This window comes from Petromyzon marinus, chromosome 72 (assembly GCF_048934315.1).
Source record: "Petromyzon marinus isolate PM22_M1 ecotype Great Lakes invasive population chromosome 72, UKy_Petmar_22M1.pri1.0, whole genome shotgun sequence".
Lineage (NCBI taxonomy): Eukaryota > Metazoa > Chordata > Hyperoartia > Petromyzontiformes > Petromyzontidae > Petromyzon > Petromyzon marinus.
The window spans coordinates 507,041-532,569 of NC_133738.1; the positions used below are offsets into that span (position 1 = coordinate 507,041).

Below are 25,529 nucleotides of genomic sequence, written 5' to 3' on the forward strand. Positions count from 1 at the left end.
GTGGTGCAGTGGTTAGCGCACTGTGTGAGTGGGGAGTGGTGGTGCAGTGGTGGTGGTGTGTAGTGTAATGAACATCGCTACCACTGGGAGAGACAAAGGCGGCCGGGCGTGGTGGTGCTGACCACCCACCCCCTCTGTGTGTGCCACAGTGCCAGTAGCCTTCATAGGTGCAGCTAGCTAACAGCACTTGCCCCTACAGCCTGCTAGAGGCTACACGGGGGATCTTTGTCTGTGTGTAGGTGCTGCTCCTCGCTACTAATAGCACTTGCCCCTACAGCCTGCTAGAGGCTACACGGGGGATCTTTGTCTGTGTGTAGGTGCTGCTATTCGCTACTAACAGCACTTGCCCCTACAGCCTTGCTAGAGGCTACACGGGGGATCTTTGTCTGTGTGTAGGTGCAGCTACTCGCTACTAACAGCACTTGCCCCTACAGCCTTGCTAGAGGCTACACGGGGGATCTTTGTCTGTGTGTAGGTGCTGCTGCTACTCGCTACTAACAGCACTTGCCCCTACAGCCTTGCTAGAGGCTACACGGGGGATCTTTGTCTGTGTGTAGGTGCTGCTACTCGCTACTAACAGCACTTGCCCCTACAGCCTTGCTAGAGGCTACACGGGGGATCTTTGTCTGTGTGTAGGTGCAGCTACTCGCTACTAACAGCACTTGCCCCTACAGCCTTGCTAGAGGCTACACGGGGGATCTTTGTCTGTGTGTAGGTGCTGCTGCTACTCGCTACTAACAGCACTTGCCCCTACAGCCTTGCTAGAGGCTACACGGGGGATCTTTGTCTGTGTGTAGGTGCTGCTACTCGCTACTAACAGCACTTGCCCCTACAGCCTTGCTAGAGGCTACACGGGGGATCTTTGTCTGTGTGTAGGTGCTGCTACTCGCTACTACTAACAGCACTTGCCCCTACATCCTGCTAGAGGCTACACGGGGGATCTTTGTCTGTGTGTAGGTGCTTCTACTCGCTACTAACAGCACTTGCCCTACAGCCTGCTAGAGGCTACACGGGGGATCTTTGTCTGTGTGTAGGTGCTGCTCCTCGCTACTAACAGCACTTGCCCCTACAGCCTGCTAGAGGCTACACGGGGGATCTTTGTCTGTGTGTAGGTGCTGCTACTCGCTACTACTAACAGCACTTGCCCCTACATCCTGCTAGAGGCTACACGGGGGATCTTTGTCTGTGTGTAGGTGCTGCTATTCGCTACTAACAGCACTTGCCCCTACAGCCTTGCTAGAGGCTACACGGGGGATCTTTGTCTGTGTGTAGGTGCTGCTGCTACTCGCTACTAACAGCACTTGCCCCTACAGCCTTGCTAGAGGCTACACGGGGGATCTTTGTCTGTGTGTAGGTGCAGCTACTCGCTACTAACAGCACTTGCCCCTACATCCTGCTAGAGGCTACACGGGGGATGTTTGCCTGTGTAGTTGTGACGGGGTTATTCCCACGCTCCCCACGTCCACCACTTCTTGTAAGTAATTAACGTTGGGGGGTGGGGGTGGTGGTGGTGGTCAGCCTCCGGCCCCATCCTCCGAGAACATCCCCTGACCCCCCACAACCTCCCCATATTGCCCCCCTCTCTCTCCAACGTCGCTCCTTCACCACTCCTCCATCCCCCCTCTCTCTCTCTCCAACGTCGCTCCTTCACCACTCCTTCATCCCCCTCTCTCTCACCAACGTCGCTCCTTCACCACTCCTCCATCCCCCCTCTCTCATCAACGTCGCTCCTTCATCACTCCTCCATCCCCCCTCTCTCTCTCACCAACGTCGCTCCTTCACCACTCCTCCATCCCCCCTCTCTCTCTCATCAACGACGCTCCTTCACCACTCCTCCATCCCCCCTCTCTCTCTCACCAACGTCGCTCCTTCACCACTCCTCCATCCCCCCCCTCTCTCTCCAACGTCTCTCCTTCACCACTCCTCCATCCCCCTCTCTCTCTCTCCAACGTCGCTCCTTCAACACTCCTCCATCCCCCCCTCTCTCACCAACGTCTCTCCTTCACCACTCCTCCATCCCCCCCTCTCTCTCTCACCAACGTCGCTCCATCACCACTCCTCCATCCCCCCTCTCTCTCTCACCAACGTCGCTCCTTCACCACTCCTCCATCCCCCTCTCTCTCTCTCCAACGTCGCTCCTTCAACACTCCTCCATCCCCCCTCTCTCTCTCACCAACGTCGCTCCTTCATCACTCCTCCATCCCCCCTCTCTCTCTCTCCAACGTCGTACCTTCACCACTCCTCCATCCCCCCTCTCTCTCTCTCCAACGTCGCTCCTTCATCACTCCTCCATCCCCCTCTCTCTCTCTCCAACGTCTCTCCTTCATCACTCCTCCATCCCCCCTCTCTCTCATCAACGTCGCTCCTTCACCACTCCTCCATCCCCCCTCTCTCTCACCAACGTCGCTCCTTCATCACTCCTCCATCCCCCCTCTCTCTCTCCAACGTCGCTCCTTCACCACTCCTCCATCCCCCCTCTCTCTGTCACCAACGTCGCTCCTTCAACACTCCTCCATCCCCCCTCTCTCCCTCCAACGTCGCTCCTTCACCACTCCTCCATCCCCCTCTCTCTCACCAACGTCGCTCCTTCACCACTCCTCCATCCCCCTCTCTCTCTCACCAACGTCGCTCCTTCATCACTCCTCCATCCCCCCTCTCTCTCATCAACGTCTCTCCTTCACCACTCCTCCATCCCCCCTCTCTCTCTCACCAACGTCGCTCCTTCAACACTCCTCCATCCCCCTCTCTCTCTCTCTCACCAACGTCGCTCCTTCAACACTCCTCCATCCCCCCTCTCTCTCTCCAACGTCTCTCCTTCACCACTCCTCCATCGCCCCTCTCTCTCTCTCCAACGTCGCTCCTTCAAAACTCCTCCATCCCCCCTCTCTCTCTCCAACGTCGCTCCTTCACCACTCCTCCATCCCCCTCTCGCTCTCACCGACGTCGCTCCATCACCACTCCTCCATCGCCCCTCTCTCTCATCAACGTCGCTCCTTCACCACTCCTCCATCCCTCTCTCTCTCTCCAACGTCGCTCCTTCACCACTCCTCCATCCCCCCTCTCTCTCTCATCAACGTCGCTCCTTCACCACTCCTCCATCGCCCCCCTCTCTCTCTCATCAACGTCGCTCCTTCATCACTCCTCCATCCCCCCTCTCTCTCTCCAACGTCTCTCCTTCACCACTCCTCCATCCCCCCCTCTCTCTCCAACGTGTCTCCTTCACCGCTCCTCCATCCCCCCTCTCTCTCATCAACGTTTCTCCTTCAACACTCCTCCATCCCCTCCTCTCTCTCTCTCCAACGTCGCTCCTTCCTCACTCCTCCATCCCCTCCTCTCTCTCTCTCTCTCCAACGTCTCTCCTTCTCCACTCCTCCATCCCCCCTCTCTCTCTCTCCAACTTCTCTCCTTCTCCACTCCTCCATCCCCTCCCTCTCTCTCTCTCCAACGTCGCTCCTTCACCACTCCTCCATCCCCCCTCTCTCTCATCAACGTCGCTCCTTCACCACTCCTCCATCCCCTCTCTCTCTCTCCAACGTCGCTCCTTCACCACTCCTCCATCCCCCCTCTCTCTCTCCAACGTCGCTCCTTCACCACTCCTCCATCCCCCCTCTCTCTCTCCAACGTCGCTACTTCACCACTCCTCCATCCCCCCCTCTCTCTCTCTCCAACGTCTCTCCTTCACCACTCCTCCATCCCCCCCCCTCTCTCTCTCTCCAACGTCGCTCCTTCAACACTCCTCCATCCCCCCCTCTCTCTCTCTCCAACGTCGCTCCTTCAACATTCCTCCATCCCCTCTCTCTCTCTCCAACGTCGCTCCTTCACCACTCCTCCATCCCCCCTCTCTCTCACCAACGTCGCTCCTTCACCACTCCTCCATCCCCCCTCTCTCTCCAACGTCGCTCCTTCATCACTCCTCCATCCCCCCTCTCGCTCTCACCAACGTCGCTCCTTCAACACTCCTCCATCCCCCCTCTCTCTCCAACGTCGCTCCTTCACCACTCCTCCATCCCCCCTCTCTCTCTCCAACGTCGCTCCTTCAACACTCCTCCATCCCCCCTCTCTCTCATCAACGTCGCTCCTTCACCACTCCTCCATCCCCCCTCTCTCTCTCTCCAACGTCGCTCCTTCACCACTCCTCCATCCCCCCTCTCTCTCTCCAACGTCGCTCCTTCAACACTCCTCCATCCCCCCTCTCTCTCATCAACGTCGCTCCTTCACCACTCCTCCATCCCCCCTCTCTCTCTCTCCAACGTCGCTCCTTCACCACTCCTCCATCCCCCCTCTCTCTCTCCAACGTCGCTCCTTCACCACTCCTCCATCCCCCCCCCTCTCTCTCTCCAACGTCGCTCCTTCACCACTCCTCCATCCCCCCTCTCTCTCATCAACGTCGCTCCTTCACCACTCCTCCATCCCCCCTCTCTCTCTCCAACGTCGCTCCTTCACCACTCCTCCATCCCCCCCCTCTCTCTCTCCAACGTCGCTCCTTCACCACTCCTCCATCCCCCCCCTCTCTCTCTCCAACGTCGCTCCTTCACCACTCCTCCATCCCCCCCCTCTCTCTCTCCAACGTCGCTCCTTCACCACTCCTCCATCCCCTCTCTCTCTCTCCAACGTCGCTCCTTCACCACTCCTCCATCCCCCCGCCTCTCTCTCTCCAACGTCGCTCCTTCAGCACTCCTCCAACCCCCCTCTCTCTCTCCAACGTCGCTCCTTCACCACTCCTCCATCCCCCCTCTCTCTCTCCAACGTCGCTCCTTCACCACTCCTCCATCCCCCCTCTCTCTCTCTCCAACGTCGCTCCTTCACCACTCCTCCATCCCCCCTCTCTCTCTCTCTCCAACGTCGCTCCTTCACCACTCCTCCATCCCCCCCCTCTCTCTCTCCAACGTCGCTCCTTCACCACTCCTCCATCCCCCCTCTCTCTCTCTCCAACGTCGCTCCTTCACCACTCCTCCATCCCCTCTCTCTCTCTCCAACGTCGCTCCTTCACCACTCCTCCATCCCCCCGCCTCTCTCTCCCCAACGTCGCTCCTTCAGCACTCCTCCATCCCCCCTCTCTCTCTCCAACGTCGCTCCTTCACCACTCCTCCATCCCCCCTCTCTCTCTCCAACGTCGCTCCTTCACCACTCCTCCATCCCCCCTCTCTCTCTCTCCAACGTCGCTCCTTCACCACTCCTCCATCCCCCCTCTCTCTCTCTCTCCAACGTCGCTCCTTCACCACTCCTCCATCCCCCCTCTCTCTCTCCAACGTCGCTCCTTCACCACTCCTCCATCCCCCCCCCTCTCTCTCTCCAACGTCGCTCCTTCACCACTCCTCCATCCCCCCTCTCTCTCTCCAACGTCGCTCCTTCACCACTCCTCCATCCCCCCTCTCTCTCTCTCTCCAACGTCGCTCCTTCACCACTCCTCCATCCCCCCTCTCTCTCTCCAACGTCGCTCCTTCACCACTCCTCCATCCCCCCCCCTCTCTCTCTCCAACGTCGCTCCTTCACCACTCCTCCATCCCCCCTCTCTCTCTCCAACGTCGCTCCTTCACCACTCCTCCATCCCCCCTCTCTCTCTCTCCAACGTCGCTCCTTCACCACTCCTCCATCCCCCCTCTCTCTCTCTCTCCAACGTCGCTCCTTCACCACTCCTCCATCCCCCCTCTCTCTCTCCAACGTCGCTCCTTCACCACTCCTCCATCCCCCCCCTCTCTCTCTCCAACGTCGCTCCTTCACCACTCCTCCATCCCCCCCCCCTCTCTCTCTCTCCAACGTCGCTCCTTCACCACTCCTCCATCCCCCCTCTCTCTCTCCAACGTCGCTCCTTCACCACTCCTCCATCCCCCCTCTCTCTCTCTCCAACGTCGCTCCTTCACCACTCCTCCATCCCCCCTCTCTCTCTCTCTCCAACGTCGCTCCTTCACCACTCCTCCATCCCCCCTCTCTCTCTCCAACGTCGCTCCTTCACCACTCCTCCATCCCCCCCCCTCTCTCTCTCCAACGTCGCTCCTTCACCACTCCTCCATCCCCCCCCCCTCTCTCTCTCTCCAACGTCGCTCCTTCAGCACTCCTCCATCCCCCCTCTCTCTCTCCAACGTCGCTCCTTCACCACTCCTCCATCCCCCCCCTCTCTCTCATCAACGTCGCTCCTTCAACACTCCTCAATCCCCCCCTCTCTCTCTCTCCAACGTCGCTCCTTCACCACTCCTCCATCCCCCCTCTCTCTCATCAACGTCGCTCCTTCACCACTCCTCCATCCTCCCCTCTCTGTGGTTGTCCTGATGACGATTGCTGTGGTTGTCTCACCTGATGACGATGGCTGTGGTTGTCTCACCTGATGACGATGGCTGTGGTTGTCTCACCTGATGACGACTGCTGTGGTTGTCTAACCTGATGACGATGGCTGTGGTTGTCCCACCTGATGACGATTGCTGTGGTTGTCACACCTGATGACGATGGCTGTGGTTGTCACACCTGACGACGATTGATGTGGTTGTCTCACCTGATGACGATGGCTGTGGTTGTCCTGATGACGATGGCTGTGGTTGTCCCACCTGATGACGATGGCTGTGGTTGTCTCACCTGATGACGATTGCTGTGGTTGTCACACCTGATGACGATTGCTGTGGTTGTCTCACCTGATGACGATGGCTGTGGTTGTCACACCTGATGACGATTGCTGTGGTTGTCTCACCTGATGACGACGGCTGTGGTTGTCCCACCTGATGACGATTGCTGTGGTTGTCACACCTGATGACGATGGCTGTGGTTGTCCCACCTGATGACGATTGCTGTGGTTGTCACACCTGATGACGATGGCTGTGGTTGTCACACCTGATGACGATAGCTGTGGTTGTCCTGATGACGATTGCTATGGTTGTCACGCCTGATGACGATGGCTGTGGTTGTCCTGATGACCATGGCTGTGGTTGTCACACCTGATGACGATTGCTGTGGTTGTCACGCCTGATGACGATGGCTGTGGTTGTCACACCTGATGACGATTGCTGTGGTTGTCTCACCTGATGACGATGGCTGTGGTTGTCACACCTGATGACGATTGCTGTGGTTGTCTCACCTGATGACGACGGCTGTGGTTGTCCCACCTGATGACGATTGCTGTGGTTGTCACACCTGATGACGATGGCTGTGGTTGTCCCACCTGATGACGATTGCTGTGGTTGTCACACCTGATGACGATGGCTGTGGTTGTCACACCTGATGACGATTGCTGTGGTTGTCTCACCTGATGACGATTGCTGTGGTTGTCACACCTGATGACGATTGCTGTGGTTGTCACGCCTGATGACGATGGCTGTGGTTGTCACACCTGATGACGATGGCTGTGGTTGTCACACCTGATGACGATTGCTGTGGTTGTCTCACCTGATGACGATTGCTGTGGTTGTCACACCTGATGACGATTGCTGTGGTTGTCCTGATGACGATGGCTGTGGTTGTCACACCTGATGACGATGGCTGTGGTTGTCTCACCTGATGACGATTGCTGTGGTTGTCAAACCTGATGACGACTGCTGTGGTTGTCTCACGTGATGACGATGGCTGTGGTTGTCACACCTGATGACGATTGCTGTGGTTGTCAAACCTGATGACGATGGCTGTGGTTGTCACACCTGATGACGATTGCTGTGGTTGTCAAACCTGATGACGATTGCTGTGGTTGTCACACCTGATGACAATGGCTGTGGTTGTCACACCTGATGACGATGGCTGTGGTTGTCACACCTGATGACGATTGCTGTGGTTGTCAAACCTGATGACGATTGCTGTGGTTGTCACACCTGATGACAATGGCTGTGGTTGTCACACCTGATGACGATGGCTGTGGTTGTCACACCTGATGACGATGGCTGTGGTTGTCACACCTGATGACGATGGCTGTGGTTGTCCCACCTGATGACGACGGCTGTGGTTGTCACACCTGATGACGATGGCTGTGGTTGTCACACCTGATGACGATGGCTGTGGTTGTCACACCTGATGACGATGGCTGTGGTTGTCCTGATGACGATGACTGTGGTTGTCTCACCTGATGACGATTGCTGTGGTTGTCACACCTGATGACGATGGCTGTGGTTGTCACACACCTGATGACGATTGCTGTGGTTGTCACACACCTGATGACGATTGCTGTGGTTGTCACACCTGGTGACGATGGCTGTGGTTGTCACACCTGATGACGATGGCTGTGGTTGTCCCACCTGATGACGATTGCTGTGGTTGTCTCACCTGATGACGATTGCTGTGGTTGTCACACCTGATGACGATGGCTGTGGTTGTCACACCAGATGACGATGGCTGTGGTTGTCCTGATGACGATTGCTGTGGTTGTCACACCTGATGACGATGGCTGTGGTTGTCACACCTGATGACGATTGCTGTGGTTGTCACACCTGATGACGACTGCTGTGGTTGTCCCACCTGATGACAACTGCTGTGGTTGTCCCACCTGATGACGATGGCTGTGGTTGTCACACCTGATGACGACTGCTGTGGTTGTCCCACCTGATGACAACTGCTGTGGTTGTCCCACCTGATGACGATGGCTGTGGTTGTCACACCTGATGACGACGGCTGTGGTTGTCTCACCTGATGACGATGGCTGTGGTTGTCCTGATGACGATGGATGTGGTTGTCTCACCTGATGACGATTGCTGTGGTTGTCCTGATGACGATGGCTGTGGTTGTCACACCTGATGACGACTGCTGTGGTTGTCCTGATGACGATGGCTGTGGTTGTCCTGATGACGATGGCTGTGGTTGTCACACCTGATGACGATTGCTGTCGTTGTCCTGATGACGATTGTTGTTGTTGTCACACCTGATGACGATGGCTGTGGTTGTCACACTTGATGACGACTGCTGTGGTTGTCACACCTGATGACGATGGCTGTGGTTGTCACACCTGATGACGATGGCTGTGGTTGTCCTGATGACGATGGCTGTGGTTGTCACACCTGATGACGATGGCTGTGGTTGTCACACCTGATGACGATGGCTGTAGTTGTCACACCTGATGACGATGGCTGTGGTTGTCACACCTGATGACGATGGCTGTAGTTGTCACACCTGATGACGATGGATGTGGTTGTCACACCTGATGACGATTGCTGTGGTTGTCCTGATGACGATGGCTGTGGTTGTCCTGATGACGATGGCTGTGGTTGTCACACCTGATGACGATGGCTGTGGTTGTCTCACCTGATGACGATGGCTGTGGTTGTCACACCTGATGACGACTGCTGTGGTTGTCACACCTGATGACGATGGCTGTGGTTGTCTCACCTGATGACGATGGCTGTGGTTGTCACACCTGATGACGATGGCTGTGGTTGTCACACCTGATGACGATGGCTGTGGTTGTCCCACCTGATGACGATTGCTGTGGTTGTCCTGATGACGATGGCTGTGGTTGTCACACCTGATGACGATGGCTGTGGTTGTCTCACCTGATGACGATGGCTGTGGTTGTCACACCTGATGACGACTGCTGTGGTTGTCACACCTGATGACGATGGCTGTGGTTGTCTCACCTGATGACGATGGCTGTGGTTGTCACACCTGATGACGATGGCTGTGGTTGTCCCACCTGATGACGATTGCTGTGGTTGTCCTGATGACGATGGCTGTGGTTGTCACACCTGATGACGATGGCTGTGGTTGTCTCACCTGATGACGATGGCTGTGGTTGTCCTGATGACGATTGTTGTGGTTGTCACACCTGATGACGACTGCTGTGGTTGTCACACCTGATGACGATGGCTGTGGTTGTCTCACCTGATGACGATGGCTGTGATTGTCACACCTGATGACGATGGCTGTGGTTGTCCCACCTGATGACGATGGCTGTGGTTGTCACACCTGATGACGATGGCTGTGGTTGTCACACCTGATGACGATGGCTGTGGTTGTCACACCTGATGATGACTGCTGTGGTTGTCACACCTGATGACGATTGCTGTGGTTGTCACACCTGATGACGATTGCTGTGGTTGTCACACCTGATGACGATGGCTGTGGTTGTCCTGATGACGATGGCTGTGGTTGTCACACCTGATGACGATTGTTGTGGTTGTCACACCTGATGACGATGGCTGTGGTTGTCACACCTGATGACGATTGTTGTGGTTGTCACACCTGATGACGATGGCTGTGGTTGTCACACCTGATGACGATGGCTGTGGTTGTCACACCTGATGACAATTGCTGTGGTTGTCACACCTGATGACGATTGCTGTGGTTGTCACACCTAATGACGATTGCTGTGGTTGTCACACCTGATGACAATGGCGGTGGTTGTCCTGATGACGATTGCTGTGGTTGTCCTGATGACGATGGCTGTGGTTGTCACACCTCATGACGATTGCTGTGGTTGTCACACCTGATGACGATGGCTGTGGTTGTCACACCTCATGACGATTGCTGTGGTTGTCCTGATGACGATGGCTGTGGTTGTCACACCTGATGACGATGGCTGTGGTTGTCCCACCTGATGACGACGGCTGTGGTTGTCCTGATGACGATTGCTGTGGTTGTCACACCTGATGACGATGGCTGTGGTTGTCACACCTGATGACGATTGCTGTGGTTGTCCTGATGACGATGGCTGTGGTTGTCACACCTGATGACGATGGCTGTGGTTGTCACACCTGATGACGATGGCTGTGGCTGTCCCACCTGATGACGATTGCTGTGGTTGTCACACCTGATGACGATTGCTGTGGTTGTCCTGATGACGATGGCTGTGGCTGTCCCACGTGATGACGATTGCTGTGGTTGTCCCACCTGATGACGACTGCTGTGGTTGTCACACCTGATGACGATGGCTGTGGTTGTCACACCTGATGACGATGGCTGTGGTTGTCACACCTGATGACGACTGCTGTGGTTGTCACACCTGATGACGATTGTTGTGGTTGTCCTGATGACGATTGCTGTGGTTGTCACACCTGATGACGATTGCTGTGGTTGTCACACCTGATGACAATTGCTGTGGTTGTCACACCTGGTGACGATGGCTGTGGTTGTCACACCTGATGACAATTGCTGTGGTTGTCACACCTGATGACGATTGTTGTGGTTGTCCTGATGACGATTGCTGTGGTTGTCACACCTGATGACAATTGCTGTGGTTGTCACACCTGATGACGATTGTTGTGGTTGTCCTGATGACGATTGCTGTGGTTGTCACACCTGATGACAATTGCTGTGGTTGTCACACCTGATGACGATTGCTGTGGTTGTCCTGATGACGACTGCTGTGGTTGTCCCACCTGATGACGATGGCTATGGTTGTCCTGATGACGATGGCTGTGGTTGTCACACCTGATGACGATTGCTGTGGTTGTCACACCTGATGACGATTGCTGTGGCTGTCACACTTGATGACGACTTACTTGCGTTGCCATCGAAACGTCGAGATCTCTCGCTCCGCCTTGCCACGCGACTTCACCGGAAGAACCAAACGGACGTGGATTCCTGCTCTTAGCGAAGACTTCGAATCAAGATTGTGTGGAGTCACTTCACGGGTTACTCTATAAGTTGTCAGCGGACTTTGTTCGTGACAAATATACGCAAAGAACAGGGTGGGTGTCTCTTCGAGCCACATTGCACATGTTATAGTTAAGTACGTTTGTTACGTGTGTTATTGTTACGCATGTCATATGTTTTATCTATATATATGATGTTTGTGTATAGTTGTACTGTGTAGGAACCTCCTGGTTACTACACCAGCCCACAAGGGGATTGTTGTGTCCGTCCGTCCGTCCATCGTGCATCCACAATATGGGAGTGGTGGGGGCTGGGTGGGGTGGGGCTGGGTGGGGGGTGGGAGGGGAGGGGCTGGGTGGGGAGGGTGGGGAGGGGCTGGGTGGGAGGGGCTGGGTGGGGAGGGTGGGGAGGGGCTGGGTGGGGGGTGGGAGGGGTTTGGCTGAGTGGGGTGGGGCTGTGTTGGGTGGGGCTGAGTGGGGTGGGGCTGGGTGGGGTGGGGCTTGGTGGGGAGGGGCTGGGTGGGGTGGGTGGGGAGGGGAGGGTGGGGAGGGAGGGGCTGGGTGGGGAGGGTGGGGTGGGTGGGGAGAGGCTGGGTGGGGTGGGGCTGGGTGGGGTGGGGCTGGGTGGGGAGGGGCTGGGTGGGGAGGGGCTGGGTGGGAGGGGTGGGGCTGAGTAGGGTGGGGCTGGGTGGGGAGGGGCTGGGTGGGGTGGGGCTGGGTGTGGTGGGGCTGGGTGGAGTGGGGCTGGGTGGGGAGGGGCTGGGTGGGGAGGGGCTGGGTGGGGGGTGGGAGGGGTGGGGCTGAGTAGGGTGGGGCTGGGTGGGGAGGGGCTGGGTGGGGTGGGGCTGGGTGTGGTGGGGCTGAGTGGGGAGGGGCTGGGTGGAGTGGGGCTGGGTGGGGAGGGGCTGGGTGGGGAGGGGCTGGGTGGGGAGGGGCTGGGTGGGGGGTGGGAGGGGTGGGGCTGAGTAGGGTGGGGCTGGGTGGGGAGGGGCTGGGTGGGGTGGGGCTGGGTGGGGTGGGGCTGGGTTGTGAGGGGCTGAGTGGGGTGGGGCTGGGTGGGGAGGGGCTGGGTGGGGCTGGGTGGGAGGGAGGGGCTGGTCACCCCGTGGTGCCCCCCCCCCCTTATAAAACTCAACGTTTCACCGACTCACGCCAGACTTGTGCCCCGCCCTCACAGTCGGGCATATTGTACGGAACACACCACGTGGTGCCACTGCCGTTGTTGTTGTTGTTGACCCTGGCCATTGACCGAGCAATCCGACGTTCCGACCAGCTCCCTCCGCGGGAGAATGTGTTTGTTATTATTCATAGCTCTTTTGGTAAAGTCACGTTGAAGGGAAACAATTAAATAATAAAAAATATATATAAAACAATAAAAATATATTTTATTATTTTATTGTTTCCCTTCAACGTGACTTTACTGAAAGAGCTAAAAATATTAATTACTGCAGTCACGAAAGCTTTAAATCAAAATTTAATATGTTTGTTATTCATAACAGTAATGCAACATAACCCATCCTCTTGCTCCGCCCCCTCATGAATAATTAGGGGGCGGGGCAAAGAGGGGGCGTGGCTGCCGAGAGGTCAAGGTAAAGGGGGCGAGGCGTAGAGGATGAAGGGGCGCGTGGCGAAGGGCGTGGTTTGCGGGGGGGGGCTTCCGGCGCCAATGCCGCCCTCCGATTGGCTCGATCCATTCGGATCCGCCGACCCCGCCCCCTAGCCGAGACGTCACAGCGCAGTCGTCCAATCGCAGCGGAGGGCCGCGTCCGAGGCCTGAGCTGGGCCTGGAATCTGAAAAAAATAATTTGGCGGGAGGGCGGCGGCGTCTTCGGTGTGCGCTCCCCCTCAGGAATTTCTCTTTTTGTTTGTTTAAATTTCGAATAAAGTTTCAAACAAAATTTTACAGCTCTCAACGAACCGCGCGCGTTATACTTGTAGCGCGGCAACATCGATTTATTTGTTAATTTAAAAAAAATTACGTCAAAATTAACTAAATATTTCCCCAGTGTTCGCGAAGGAATGGGATTTGAAATCGTAGTCACGATAGGCGGCGCCGACTCCTGATTGGCTGCGGGGGGCTCCTCCCCCCCCCCCTCGCCGCGTCGACCATTCGGGTTGCCCCCAGCCGGGGTGACACGCGACGTGGCCGACCAATGGCGAGGTAGGCATTGACCACCCCCCCCTCTCCCCCAACATGTGGGGTCGGCCTTGCCCATGCGTTCTAGGGAATTCAGCGGCGTCTGTCCAGGGCCTATCCACTATTGGATGCCGGGGTGAGCGAGATAGCGGTGGTGGTGGTTGTGGTGGTGGTAGCGGTGGTGGTAGCGGTGGTGGTAGTGGTGGTAGTGGTGGTTGTTGTTGTGGTGGTAGTGGTGGTTGTTGTGGTGGTGGTGGTTGTTGTGGTGGTGGTTGTGGTGGTGGTAGTTGTTGTGGTGGTAGTAGTGGTGGTTGTTGTTGTGGTGGTAGTAGTGGTGGTAGTTGTTGTGGTGGTTGTTGTGGTGGTGGTGGTAGTTGTTGTGGTGGTAGTAGTGGTGGTTGTTGTTGTGGTGGTGGTGGTTGTGGTGGTGGTGGTGGTTGTTGTGGTGGTGGTAGTAGTGGTGGTGGTGGTAGTGGTTGTGGTGGTGGTAGTTGTTGTGGTGGTGGTGGTTGTTGTGGTGGTGGTAGTGGTGGTGGTGGTTGTTGTTGTGGTGGTGGTAGCGGTGGTTGTTGTTGTGGTGGTAGTAGTGGTGGTGGTAGTGGTGGTGGTGGCAGTTGTTGTGGTGGTGGTTGTTGTGGTGGTGGTGGTGGTAGTGGTGGTGGTGGTAGTTGTTGTGGTGGTGGTTGTTGTGGTGGTGGTTGTTGTTGTGGTGGTTGTTGTGGTGGTTGTTGTTGTGGTGGTGGTTGTTGTGGTGGTGGTGATAGTGGTGGTGGTAGTAGTGGTGGTAGTAGTGGTGGTGGTAGTGGTGGTTGTTGTGGTGGTGGTAGTGGTGGTAGTAGTGGTTGTGGTGGTAGTGGTTGTTGTGGTGGTGGTAGTGATGGTGGTGTTAGTGGTGGTAGTTGTTGTGGTGGTGATAGTGGTGGTGGTACTAGTGGTGGTGGTAGTAGTGGTGGTGGTAGTGATGGTGGTGGTGGTAGTGATGGTGGTGGTGGTTGTTGTGGTGGTGGTTGTTGTGGTGGTAGTGGTGGTAGTGGTGGTGGTGGTGGTAGTTGTGGTGGCGGTGGTAGTTGTGGTGGTAGTGGTTGTTGTGGTGGTGGTTGTTGTGGTGTCTGTGGTGGTTGTGGTGGTAGTGTAGTGGTGGTGGTGTTAATGGTAGTGATGGTGGTGGTGTAGTAGTGGTGTGGTAGTGGTTGTTGTGGTGGTGTCAGTGGTAGTGGTGGTGTCAATGGTAGTGGTTGTGGTGGTGGTTGTGGTGGTGGTGTCAATGGTCGTGGTTGTTGTGGTAGTGGTTGTTGTAGTGGTGGTGGTTGTGTCAGTGGTAGTGGTTGTTGTGGTGGTGGTGTGGTGGTGTCAGTGGTAGTGGTGGTTGTAGTGGTGGTGTAGTGGTGGTAGTGTCAGTGGTAGTGGTTGTTGTAGTGGTGGTGTAGTGGTTGTTGTGGTGGTGGTGTCAGTGGTAGTGGTGGTGTAGTGGTGGTGGTGTCAGTGGTAGTGGTTGTTGTAGTGGTGGTGGTGTCAATGGTAGTGGTTGTAGTGGTGGTGTAGTGGTGGTGGTGTCAGTGGTAGTGGTTGTAGTGGTGGTGGTGTCAGTGGTAGTGGTTGTTGTGGTGGTGGTGTCAGTGGTAGTGGTTGTTGTGGTGGTGGTGGTGGTGGTGTCAGTGGTTGTTGTGGTGGTGGTGTCAGTGGTAGTGGTGGTTATAGTGGTGGTGTTGTGGTGGTGGTGTCAGTGGTAGTGGTTGTTGTAGTGGTGGCGGTGTCAATGGTAGTGGTTGTTGTGGTGGTAGTGGTGTAGTGGTGGTGGTGTCAGTGGTAGTGGTTGTTGTAGTGGTGGTGGTGTAGTAGTAGTGGTGGTGGTGTCAGTGGTAGTGGTTGTTGTAGTGGTGGTGGTGGTGTCAGTGGTAGTGGTTGTTGTGGCGGTAGTGGTTGTTGTTTTGGTGTAGTAGTGGTGATGTGGTAGTGGTTGTCGTGGTGGTGGTGTAGTAGTGGTGGTGTCATTGGTCGTGGTTGTTGTGCTAGTGGTTGTAGTGGTGGTGGTTGTTGTAGTGGTGGTGTAGTGGAGTGGTGTAAATGGTAGTGGTTGTTGTGGTGGTGTCAGTGGTAGTGGTGGTGGTGGTAGTGGTTGTTGTAGTGGTGGTGGTTGTGTCAGTGGTAGTGGTCGTTGTGGTGGTGGTGTGGTGGTGTCAGTGTAGTGGTGGTTGTAGTGGTTGTTGTGGTGGTGGTGTAGTGGTTGTTGTGGTGGTGTCAGTGGTAGTGGTTGTTGTGGTGGTGGTGTCAATGGTAGTGGTTGTTGTGGTGGTGGTGTCAGTGGTTGTTGTGGTGGTGTCAGTGGTAGTGGTGGTTGTAGTGGTGGTGTAGTGGTGGTGGTGTCAGCGGTAGTGGTGGTTGTAGTGGTGGTGTTGTGGTGGTGGTGTCAGCGGTAGTGGTTGTTGTAGTGGTGGCGGTGTCAATGGTAGTGGTTGTAGTGGTGGTGGTGTCAGTGGTAGTGGTGGTTGTAGTGGTGGTGTAGTGGTGGTGGTGTCAGCGGTAGTGGTGGTTGTAGTGGTGGTGTTGTGGTGGTGGTGTCAGCGGTAGTGGTTGTTGTAGTGGTGGCGGTGTCAATGGTAGTGGTTGTTGTGGTGGTAGTGGTGGTGGTGTCAGTGGTAGTGGTTGTTGTAGTGGTGGTGGTGTAGTAGTAGTGGTGGTGGTGTCAGTGGTAGTGGTTGTTGTGGCGGTAGTGGTTGTTGTTTTGGTGTAGTAGTGGTGATGTGGTAGTGGTTGTTGTGGTGGTGGTGTAGTAGTGGTGGTGTCAATGGTAGTGGTTGTTGTGGTGGTGGTGTAGTAGTGGTGGTGGTGTCAGTGGTAGTGGCTGTTGTAGTGGTGGTGTCAATGGTAGTGGTTGTTGTAGTGGTGTGGTAGTTGTGGTGGTGGTGGTGTAGTAGTGGTGGTGTGGTAGTGGTTGTTGTAGTAGTGGTGGTGGTGTCAATGGTAGTGGTTGTGATAGTGGTGGTGTGGTAGTGGTTGTTGTTGTGGTTGCATATTTCAGTCGTGGCCTGGCACAAGCGACACTTATTGGCGGTTGTTGTTGTGGTGGTGTCAGTGGTAGTGGTGGTAGTGGTTGTAGTGGTGGTGGTTGTTGTAGTGGTGTAGTAGTGGTTGTTGTGGTGGTGTAGTAGTGGTTGTTGTGGTGGTGGTGGTGTTAGTGGTTGTTGTGGTGGTGTCAGTTGTAGTGGTGGTGGTAGTGGTTGTTGTAGTGGTGGTGTCAGTGGTGGTGGTTGTTGTAGTGGTGTCAGTAGTAGTGGTAGTGGGCGTGGTAGTTGTTGTTGTAGTGGTGGTGGTTGTTGTAGTGGTGTAGTTGTTGTAGTGGTGGCGGTAGTGGTTGTTGTGGTGGTGGCGGTAGTGGTTGTTGTGGTGGTGTCAGTGGTAGCGGTTGTTGTTGTGGTGGTAGTGGTTGTTGTGGTGGTGGTAGTGGTTGTTGTGGTGGTGGTGGTGTCAGTGGTAGTGGTAGTGGGGGTGGTAGTTGTTGTTGTTGTGGTGGTAGTGGTTGTTGTTGTGGTGGTAGTGGTTGTGGTGGTGGTGGTAGTGGTTGTGGTGGTGGTGGTGTCAGTGGTAGTGGTTGTTGTTGTGGTGGTGATAGTGGTTGTTGTGGTGGTGGTGTCAATGGTTGTTGTTGTGGTGGTGGTAGTAGTTGTTGTGGTGGTGGTAGTGGTTGTTGTGGTGGTGGTGTCAGTGGTAGTGGGGGTGGTAGTTGTTGTTGTTGTGGTAGTGGTTGTTGTTGTGGTGGTGTCAGTGGTAGTAGTTGTTGTTGTGGTGGTAGTGGTTGTTGTAGTGGTGTGGTAGTGGTAGTGGTGGTGGTGTCAGTGGTAGTGGTGATGTAGTGGTGGTGGTGGTGAAGTGGTAGTGGTGGTTGTTGTAGTGGTGGTGTCAGTGGTGGTGGTTGTTGTAGTGGTGGTGTAGTAGTGGTGGTGTCAGTGGTAGTGGTTGTTGTAGTGGTGGTTGTTGTAGTGGTGGTGTCAGTGGTCGTGGTTGTTGTAGTGGTGGTGATAGTGGTGGTGTGGTGGTGGTGGTGGTTGTTGTGGTGGTGTCAGTGGATGTGGTTGTTGTGGTGGTGGTAGTGTCAATGGTGGTGGTGGTTGTTGTAGTGGTAGTGGTTGTTGTGGTGGTGGTGTCAGTGGTAGTAGTTGTTGTGGTGGTAGTGGTTGTTGTGGTGGTGATGTCAATGGTAGTGGTTGTTGTGGTGGTGGTGTCAGTGGTGGTGGTTGTGGTGGTGGTGTCAATGGTAGTGGTTGTTGCAGTCGTGGTGGTGGTAGTGGTTGTTGTTGTGGTGGTGTCATTGGTAGTGGTTGTTGTAGTGGTGGTGTCAGTGGTAGTGGTTGTTGTAGTGGTGGTGTCAGTGGTAGTGGTTGTTGTAGTGGTGGTGGTTGTTGTAGTGGTGGTGTGGAAAGTGGTTGTTGTGGTGGTGTAGTGGTGGTGGTATCAGTGGTAGTGGTGGTTTTAGTGGTGGAAGTAGTGGTGGTGTAGTAGTGGTGGTGGTGTCAGTGGTAGTGACCCACCGAGATACATAGAGACCCACCGAGATACATAGAGACCCACAGAGATACATAGAGACCCACAGAGATTCATAGGGACCCATAGAGATACATAGATACACATAGACACCCATAGAGATACATAGAGACGCATAGAGATACATAGAGACCCATAGAGATACATAGAGACCCATAGAGACCCATAGAGATACATAAAGATACATAGAGACCCATAGACCCACAGAGACACATAGAGACCCACAGAGACCCACAGAGACCCATAGACCCATAGAGACCCATACTCATAGAGACCCACAGATATACATAGAGACCCATAGAGATACACAGAGACCCACAGAGATACATAGAGACTCACAGAGATACATAGAGACCCACAGAGATACATAGAGACCCACAGAGATACACAGAGACCCACAGAGATACACAGAGACCCACAGAGATACATAGAGACCCACAGAGATACATAGAGACCCACAGAGATACACAGAGACGCGCCAGAGAATCATAGAGACCCACAGAGATACATAGAGACCCACAGAGATACACAGAGACCCACAGAGATACACAGAGACCCACAGAGATACATAGAGACCCACAGAGATACATAGAGACCCACAGCGATACATAGAGATACATAGAGATACATAGAGACCCATAGAGACCCATAGAGATACGTAGAGACCCACAGAGATACATAGAGACCCACAGAGATACATAGAGACCCACAGAGATACATAGAGACCCACAGAGATACATAGTGACCAACCGAGATACATAGAGACCCACAGAGATACATAGAGACCCACAGAGATACATAGAGACCCACAGAGATACATAGAGACCCACAGAGATATGCAGAGACCCACAGAGATACATAGAGACCCACATAGATACATAGAGACTCATAGAGATACATAGAGACCCACAGAGATACATAGAGACCCACAGAGATACACAGACCCACAGAGATACACAGAGACCCACAGAGATACATAGAGACCCACAGAGATACATAGAGACCCACAGAGATACATAGAGACCCACAGAGATACAGAGACCCACAGAGATACATAGAGACCCACAGAGATACATAGAGACCCACAGAGATACACAGAGACCAACAGAGATACATAGAGACCCACAGAGATACATAGAGACCCACAGAGATACACAGAGAGCCACAGAGATACACAGAGACCCACAGAGATACATAGAGACCCACAGAGATACATAGAGACCCACAGAGATACATAGAGACCCACAGAGATACATAGACCCACAGAGATACATAGAGACCCATACAGACCCATAGAGACACATAGAGATACATAGAGACCCACAGAGATACATAGAGACCCACAGAGATACATAGAGACCCACAGAGATACATAGAGTCCCACAGAGATACATAGAGACCCATAGAGATACAGAGACCCACAGAGATACATAGAGACCCACAGAGATACATAGAGACCCACAGAGATACATAGAGACCCATAGAGATACATAGAGACTCATAGAGATACATAGAGACCCATAGAGATACGTAGAGACCCACAGAGATACATGGAGATCCACAGACTAAACTCTGTTCATGTCACCAGCTGTGTAAGGTCCCCACTAAGCTCCTGCTGTGTGGATCTTTGTTGAGACGGACGCTACAGCCTGGCCATCACAACACGATAGCAGCTCCACCACGTGGGCTGATGTCATCATGACGAGGAGATTAGAGATCCATAGAGATGCCTAAAAACCATAAACTCACAGAGACCCATAGACTCACCACACGGAGACCCACAGACTCACCACACAGAGGCCCACAGACTCACCACACAGAGACCCACAGACTCACATAGACACCCATAGACTCACCACACAGAGACCCATAGACTCACCACACAGAGACCCATAGACTCACCACACAGAGACCCATAGACTCATCACACGGAGACCCACAGACTCACCACACAGAGACCCATAGACTCACCACACAGAGACCCATAGACTCACCACACAGAGACCCATAGACTCACCACACAGAGACCCATAGACTCACCACACAGACACTCATAGACTCACCACACAGATACCCATAGACTCACCACACAGGGACCTATAGACTCACCACAGAGACCCATAGACTCACACAGAGACCCATAGACTCACACACACACAGAGACCCATAGACTCACCACACAGAGACCCATAGACTCACACAGAAACCCATAGACTCACACACACACAGAGACCCATAGACACACCACACAGACCCACAGACTCACTACACAGAGACCCATAGACTCACCACACAGAGACCCATAGACTCACACAGAGACCCATAGACTCACACACACACAGAGACCCATAGACTCACCACACAGAGACCCACAGACTCACCACACAGAGACCCATAGACTCACCACACAGAGACCCATAGACTCACCACACAGATACCCATAGACTCACCACACAGGGACCTATAGACTCACCACAGAGACCCATAGACTCACACAGAGACCCATAGACTCACACACACACAGAGACCCATAGACTCACCACAGAGACCCATAGACTCACACAGAGACCCATAGACTCACACACACACAGAGACCCATAGACTCACCACACAGACACCCATAGACTCACACAGAGACCCATAGACTCCCACACACACAGAGACCCATAGACACACCACACAGAGACCCACAGACTCACACACACACAGAGACCCATAGACTCATCACACAGATACCCATAGACTCACCACACAGATACCCATAGACTCACCACACAGAGACCCATAGATTCACACAGAGACCCATAGACTCACACACACAGAGACCCATAGACTCACCACACAGGGACCTATAGACTCACCACAGAGACCCATAGACTCACACAGAGACCCATAGACTCACACACACACAGAGACCCATAGACTCACCACACAGACACCCATAGACTCACACAGAGACCCATAGACTCCCACACACACAGAGACCCATAGACACACCACACAGAGACCCACAGACTCACACACACACAGAGACCCATAGACTCATCACACAGATACCCATAGACTCACCACACAGAGACCCATAGACTCACCACACAGAGACCCATAGACTCACCACAAAGAGACCCATAGACTCACCACACAGAGACCCATAGACTCCCCACACAGAGACCCATAGACTCACCACACAGACACCCACAGACTCACCACACAGAGACCCATAGACACACCACACATAGACCCATAGACTCACCACACAGAGACCCATAGACACACCACACATAGACCCACAGACTCACCACACAAAGACCCACAGACTCACACAGAGACCCACAGATTCACCACACAGAGACCCACAGACTCACACAAAGACCCACAGACTCACACAGAGACCCACAGATTCACCACACAGAGACCCACAGACTCACACAGAGACCCATAGACTCACCACACAGAGACCCACAGACTCACCACACAGAGACCCATAGACTCACCACACAGAGACCCATAGACTCACCACACAGAGACCCACAGACTCACCACAAAGAGACCCATAGACTCACCACACAGGGACCCATAGACTCACCACAGAGACCCACAGACTCACACAGAGACCCATAGACTCACCACACATAGACCCACAGACTTACCACACAGAGACCCATAGACTCACACAGAGACCCATAGACTCACACACATACAGAGACCCATAGACTCACACACACAGAGACCCACAGACTCACCACACAGGGACCCACAGACTCACCACACAGAGACCCATAGACTCACACACACAGAGACCCATAGACTCACCACACAGAGACCCATAGACTCACCACATAGAGACCCATAGACTCACCACACAGAGACCCATAGACTCACCACACAGAGACCCATAGACTCACCACACAGAGACCCATAGACTCACCACACAGAGACCCATAGACTCACACACACAGAGACCTCAGATTAACACTCTCCCCCCCCACTCTCCTCCACCACTCTCCCCCCACCACCACTCTCCCCCCCCCCCACCACTCTCCCCCCCACCTCTGTCCCAGCATGGAGTCGATGTCCGCCCACCTCCGATCGCTCCCTCCGGCCGAACTTCGCCGCCTCTGTGCCAGCGTCGGCCTCGCGTGCGGACCCATCACAGCCTCCACACGCTCCGTGTTCGAGCGGAGACTCGCCGCCGTCCTTACCGCTACCACCATCACCGCGGTGAGCGAGTGGTGAGAGAGTGGTGAGGGTGAGCGAGCGGTGAGTGAGTGGTGAGTGAGTGGTGAGTGAGTGGTGAGTGAGCGGTGTCTTGCGGACCCATCACAGCTTCCACACGCTCCGTGTTCGAGCGGAGACTCGCCGCCGTCCTCACCGCTACCACCATCACCGCGGTGAGTGAGTGGTGAGCGAGTGGTGAGTGAGTGGTGAGTGAGTGGGGAGTGGTGAGTGAGTGGTGGCGTGCGGACCCATCACAGCTTCCACACGCTCCGTGTTCGAGCGGAGACTCGCCGCTGTTCTTACCGCTACCACCATCACCGCGGTGAGCGAGTGAGTGGTGAGTGAGCGGTGAGTGAGTGGTGAGTGAGTGAGTGAGTGGTGAGTGAGCGAGCGGTGTCGTGCGGACCCATCACAGCCTCCACACGCTCCGTGTTCGAGCGGAGACTCGCCGCTGTACTTACCGCTACCACCATCACCGCGGTGAGCGAGTGAGCGGTGAGTGAGTGGTGAGTGAGAGGTGTCGTGCGGACCCATCACAGCCTCCACACGCTCCGTGTTCGAGCGGAGACTCGCCGCCGTTCTCACCGCTACCACCATCACCGCAGTGAGTGAGTGAGCGGTGAGCGAGCGGTGAGTGAGTGGTGAGTGAGTGAGTGGTGAGTGAGTGAGTGAGTGGTGGGTGAGTGAGTGGTGAGTGAGTGGTGAGGGTGAGCGAGCGGTGAGTGAGTGGTGAGTGAGTGAGTGGTGAGTGAGTGGTGAGCGAGTGAGCGGTGAGCGAGTGGTGAGTGAGCGAGTGGTGAGTGAGCGAGTGGTGAGTGAGCGGTGAGCGAGTGGTGAGTGAGCGGTGAGCGAGTGGTGAGTGAGCGGTGAGCGAGCCGTGAGTGAGCGAGCGGTGAGTGAGCGAGTGAGTGGTGAGTGAGCTGTGAGCGAGTGGTGAGTGAGTGGTGAGTGAGCGGTGAGTGAGCGGTGAGCGAGCGGTGAGCGAGTGTGAGTGAGCAGTGAGCGAGTGGTGAGTGAGTGAGTGGTGAGCGAGTGGTGAGTGAGTGAGTGAGTGGTGAGCGAGTGGTGAGTGAGCGGTGAGCGAGTGGTGAGTGAGTGAGTGGTGAGTGGGTGAGTGGTGGGTGAGTGAGTGAGTGGTGAGTGAGTGAGTGGTGAGTGAGTGGTGAGTGAGTGAGTGGTGAGTGAGTGGTGAGTAAGTGGTGAGTGAGTGGTGAGTGGTGAGTGAGTGGTGAGTGAGTGGTGAGCGAGTGGTGAATGAGTGGTGAGCGAGTGGTGAGTGAGTGAGTGGTGAGTGAGTGGTGAGTGAGTGAGTGAGTGGTGAGTGAGTAAGCGAGTGAGTGGTGAGCGAGCGAGTGGTGAGTGAGCGAGTGGTGAGTGAGCGAGTGGTGAGTGAGTGAGTGGTGAGTGAGTGAGTGAGTGGTGAGTGAGTGAGTGGTAAGTGAGTGGTGAGTGGTAAGTGAGTGGTGAGTGAGTGGTGAGTGAGTGGTGAGCGAGTGGTGAGCGAGTGGTGAGTGAGCGTGAGTGAGTGGTGAGCGAGTGGTGAGTGGTGCGTGAGTGAGCGGTGAGTGAGTGGTGAGCGAGTGGTGAGCGAGTGGTGAGTGAGTAAGTGGTGAGTGAGTGGTGAGTGAGTGGTGAGTGTGCACCCATCACGGCCTCATCATCATCATGATGATAATGCTGCTGACGATGATGATGCTGCTGACGATGATGATGCTGCTGACGATGATGATGATGATGCTGCTGCTGATGACGATGATGATGACGACGACGTTGATGATGATGCTGATGATCATGATGCTACTGCTGATAATGATGATGCTGATGTTGATGATGATGCTGCTGCTGCTGCTGATGATGATGATGCTGCTGATGATGATGCTGCTGATGTTGATGATGATGCTGCTGATGATGATGATGATGCTGCTGCTGATGATGATGCTGATGATGATGATGTTGCTCAGGGAGGTGTCAAGAAAGAGGGGGCGGAGCCTGGAGATGAGAAGGGGGCGGAGTCGGCGACGGAGGCGGAGTCGGGAGACTCGAAGGGGGCGGAGACCGCGAGCGGGGCGGAGCCTGTAAACACTAAATGGGAGGAGTCGGCGGTAGGGGCGGAGCCTGGAGTCATGACGGTGGCAGAGTCGGCCGGAGGGGCGGATCCCGGAGACCCAAAGGGGGAGGAGTCGGCGGTAGGGGCGGAGTCTGGAGAGGGGGTGGGCGGTGCTAAGGCAGTGGGAGGAGTCGAACCCCAGACGACGTTCTACGGGGTCTGTGCTGATTGGTCGTGCAAGAAGGATGGACAGACAGGTGAGAGACAGACAAAGCTGCCCCAGGTAGCCTCTAGCAGAGCTGTAGGGGCAAGTGCTGTTAGGAGCAGCACCTACACACAGAAAAAGCTGCCCCAGGTAGCCTCTAGCAGAGCTGTAGGGGCAAGTGCTGTTAGTAGCAGCACCTACACACAGACAAAGCTGCCCCAGGTAGCCTCTAGCAGAGCTGTATGTATCTGTGTGTACGTGTATTTGTGTGTGTCTATGTGTGTGTGTGTCTGTTGATGTGTGTGTGTCTATGAAAGATCTGGGCAAGGTCCCATCGGTGAGCTCCGGCGGGGAAGGCTGCGATGGCTGGGTCATGTAGCCCGCATGCCCAGCCACCTCATGCCGAAACACCTTTTGTTCGGCCGGATTGAGGGGGCTAAGCGGGCGCGGCACGGGCTAGAGAAGAGATGGAGTGATGTGGTACAGGAGGACGTGGAGCTGAGTGGACTTGCCGATGACTTGTACCAGCGGTGTCAAGATCGGCCTCTGTGGAGGAGGCTCGTGAAGGACGCTACTGGGCAGTTGGAGGCAGTCGCCCTCCAACAACAACGGAGGGCGGAGGAGCGACGCTCAGAACAACGAGCGGAGCGCCAGGTGGCTAAAGCACAGCAGGTTGGCACAGTAGGGGGCACAGGTGGTGCATCAGCCACTCATCTCAGTCAGTCGACCCGTGGCACCTGGGTCTGCCCCGTGACCTCCTGCCAGCGGGCGTTCGACACTTCACGTGGCCTCAGGGTGCACATAGCCTGGCACAAGCATCGTGGTGACGTCACCGCCACTTAGTGGCGAATGGCGGTTGTTGTTGTATGTATGACTCTGTGTGTGTGT

At 55.0% G+C, this 25,529-nt stretch overlaps 1 protein-coding gene across 1 annotated transcript in view; it reads left to right on the forward strand.

Annotated features, from left to right (window-relative positions):
• Positions 1–13,197: 13,197 nt before the first annotated feature.
• The window catches only part of LOC116958101 (ankyrin repeat and LEM domain-containing protein 2), a 67,806-nt gene continuing 55,474 nt past the window's right edge, over positions 13,198–25,529 (forward strand). The window contains exons 1-3 of the mRNA XM_076055741.1: positions 13,198–13,656; positions 22,233–22,392; positions 24,351–24,693. Coding sequence (XP_075911856.1) covers positions 13,649–13,656; positions 22,233–22,392; positions 24,351–24,693 — 511 coding nt within the window. The 5' untranslated portion in view covers positions 13,198–13,648. The remainder of the gene's footprint in view (positions 13,657–22,232; positions 22,393–24,350; positions 24,694–25,529) is intronic.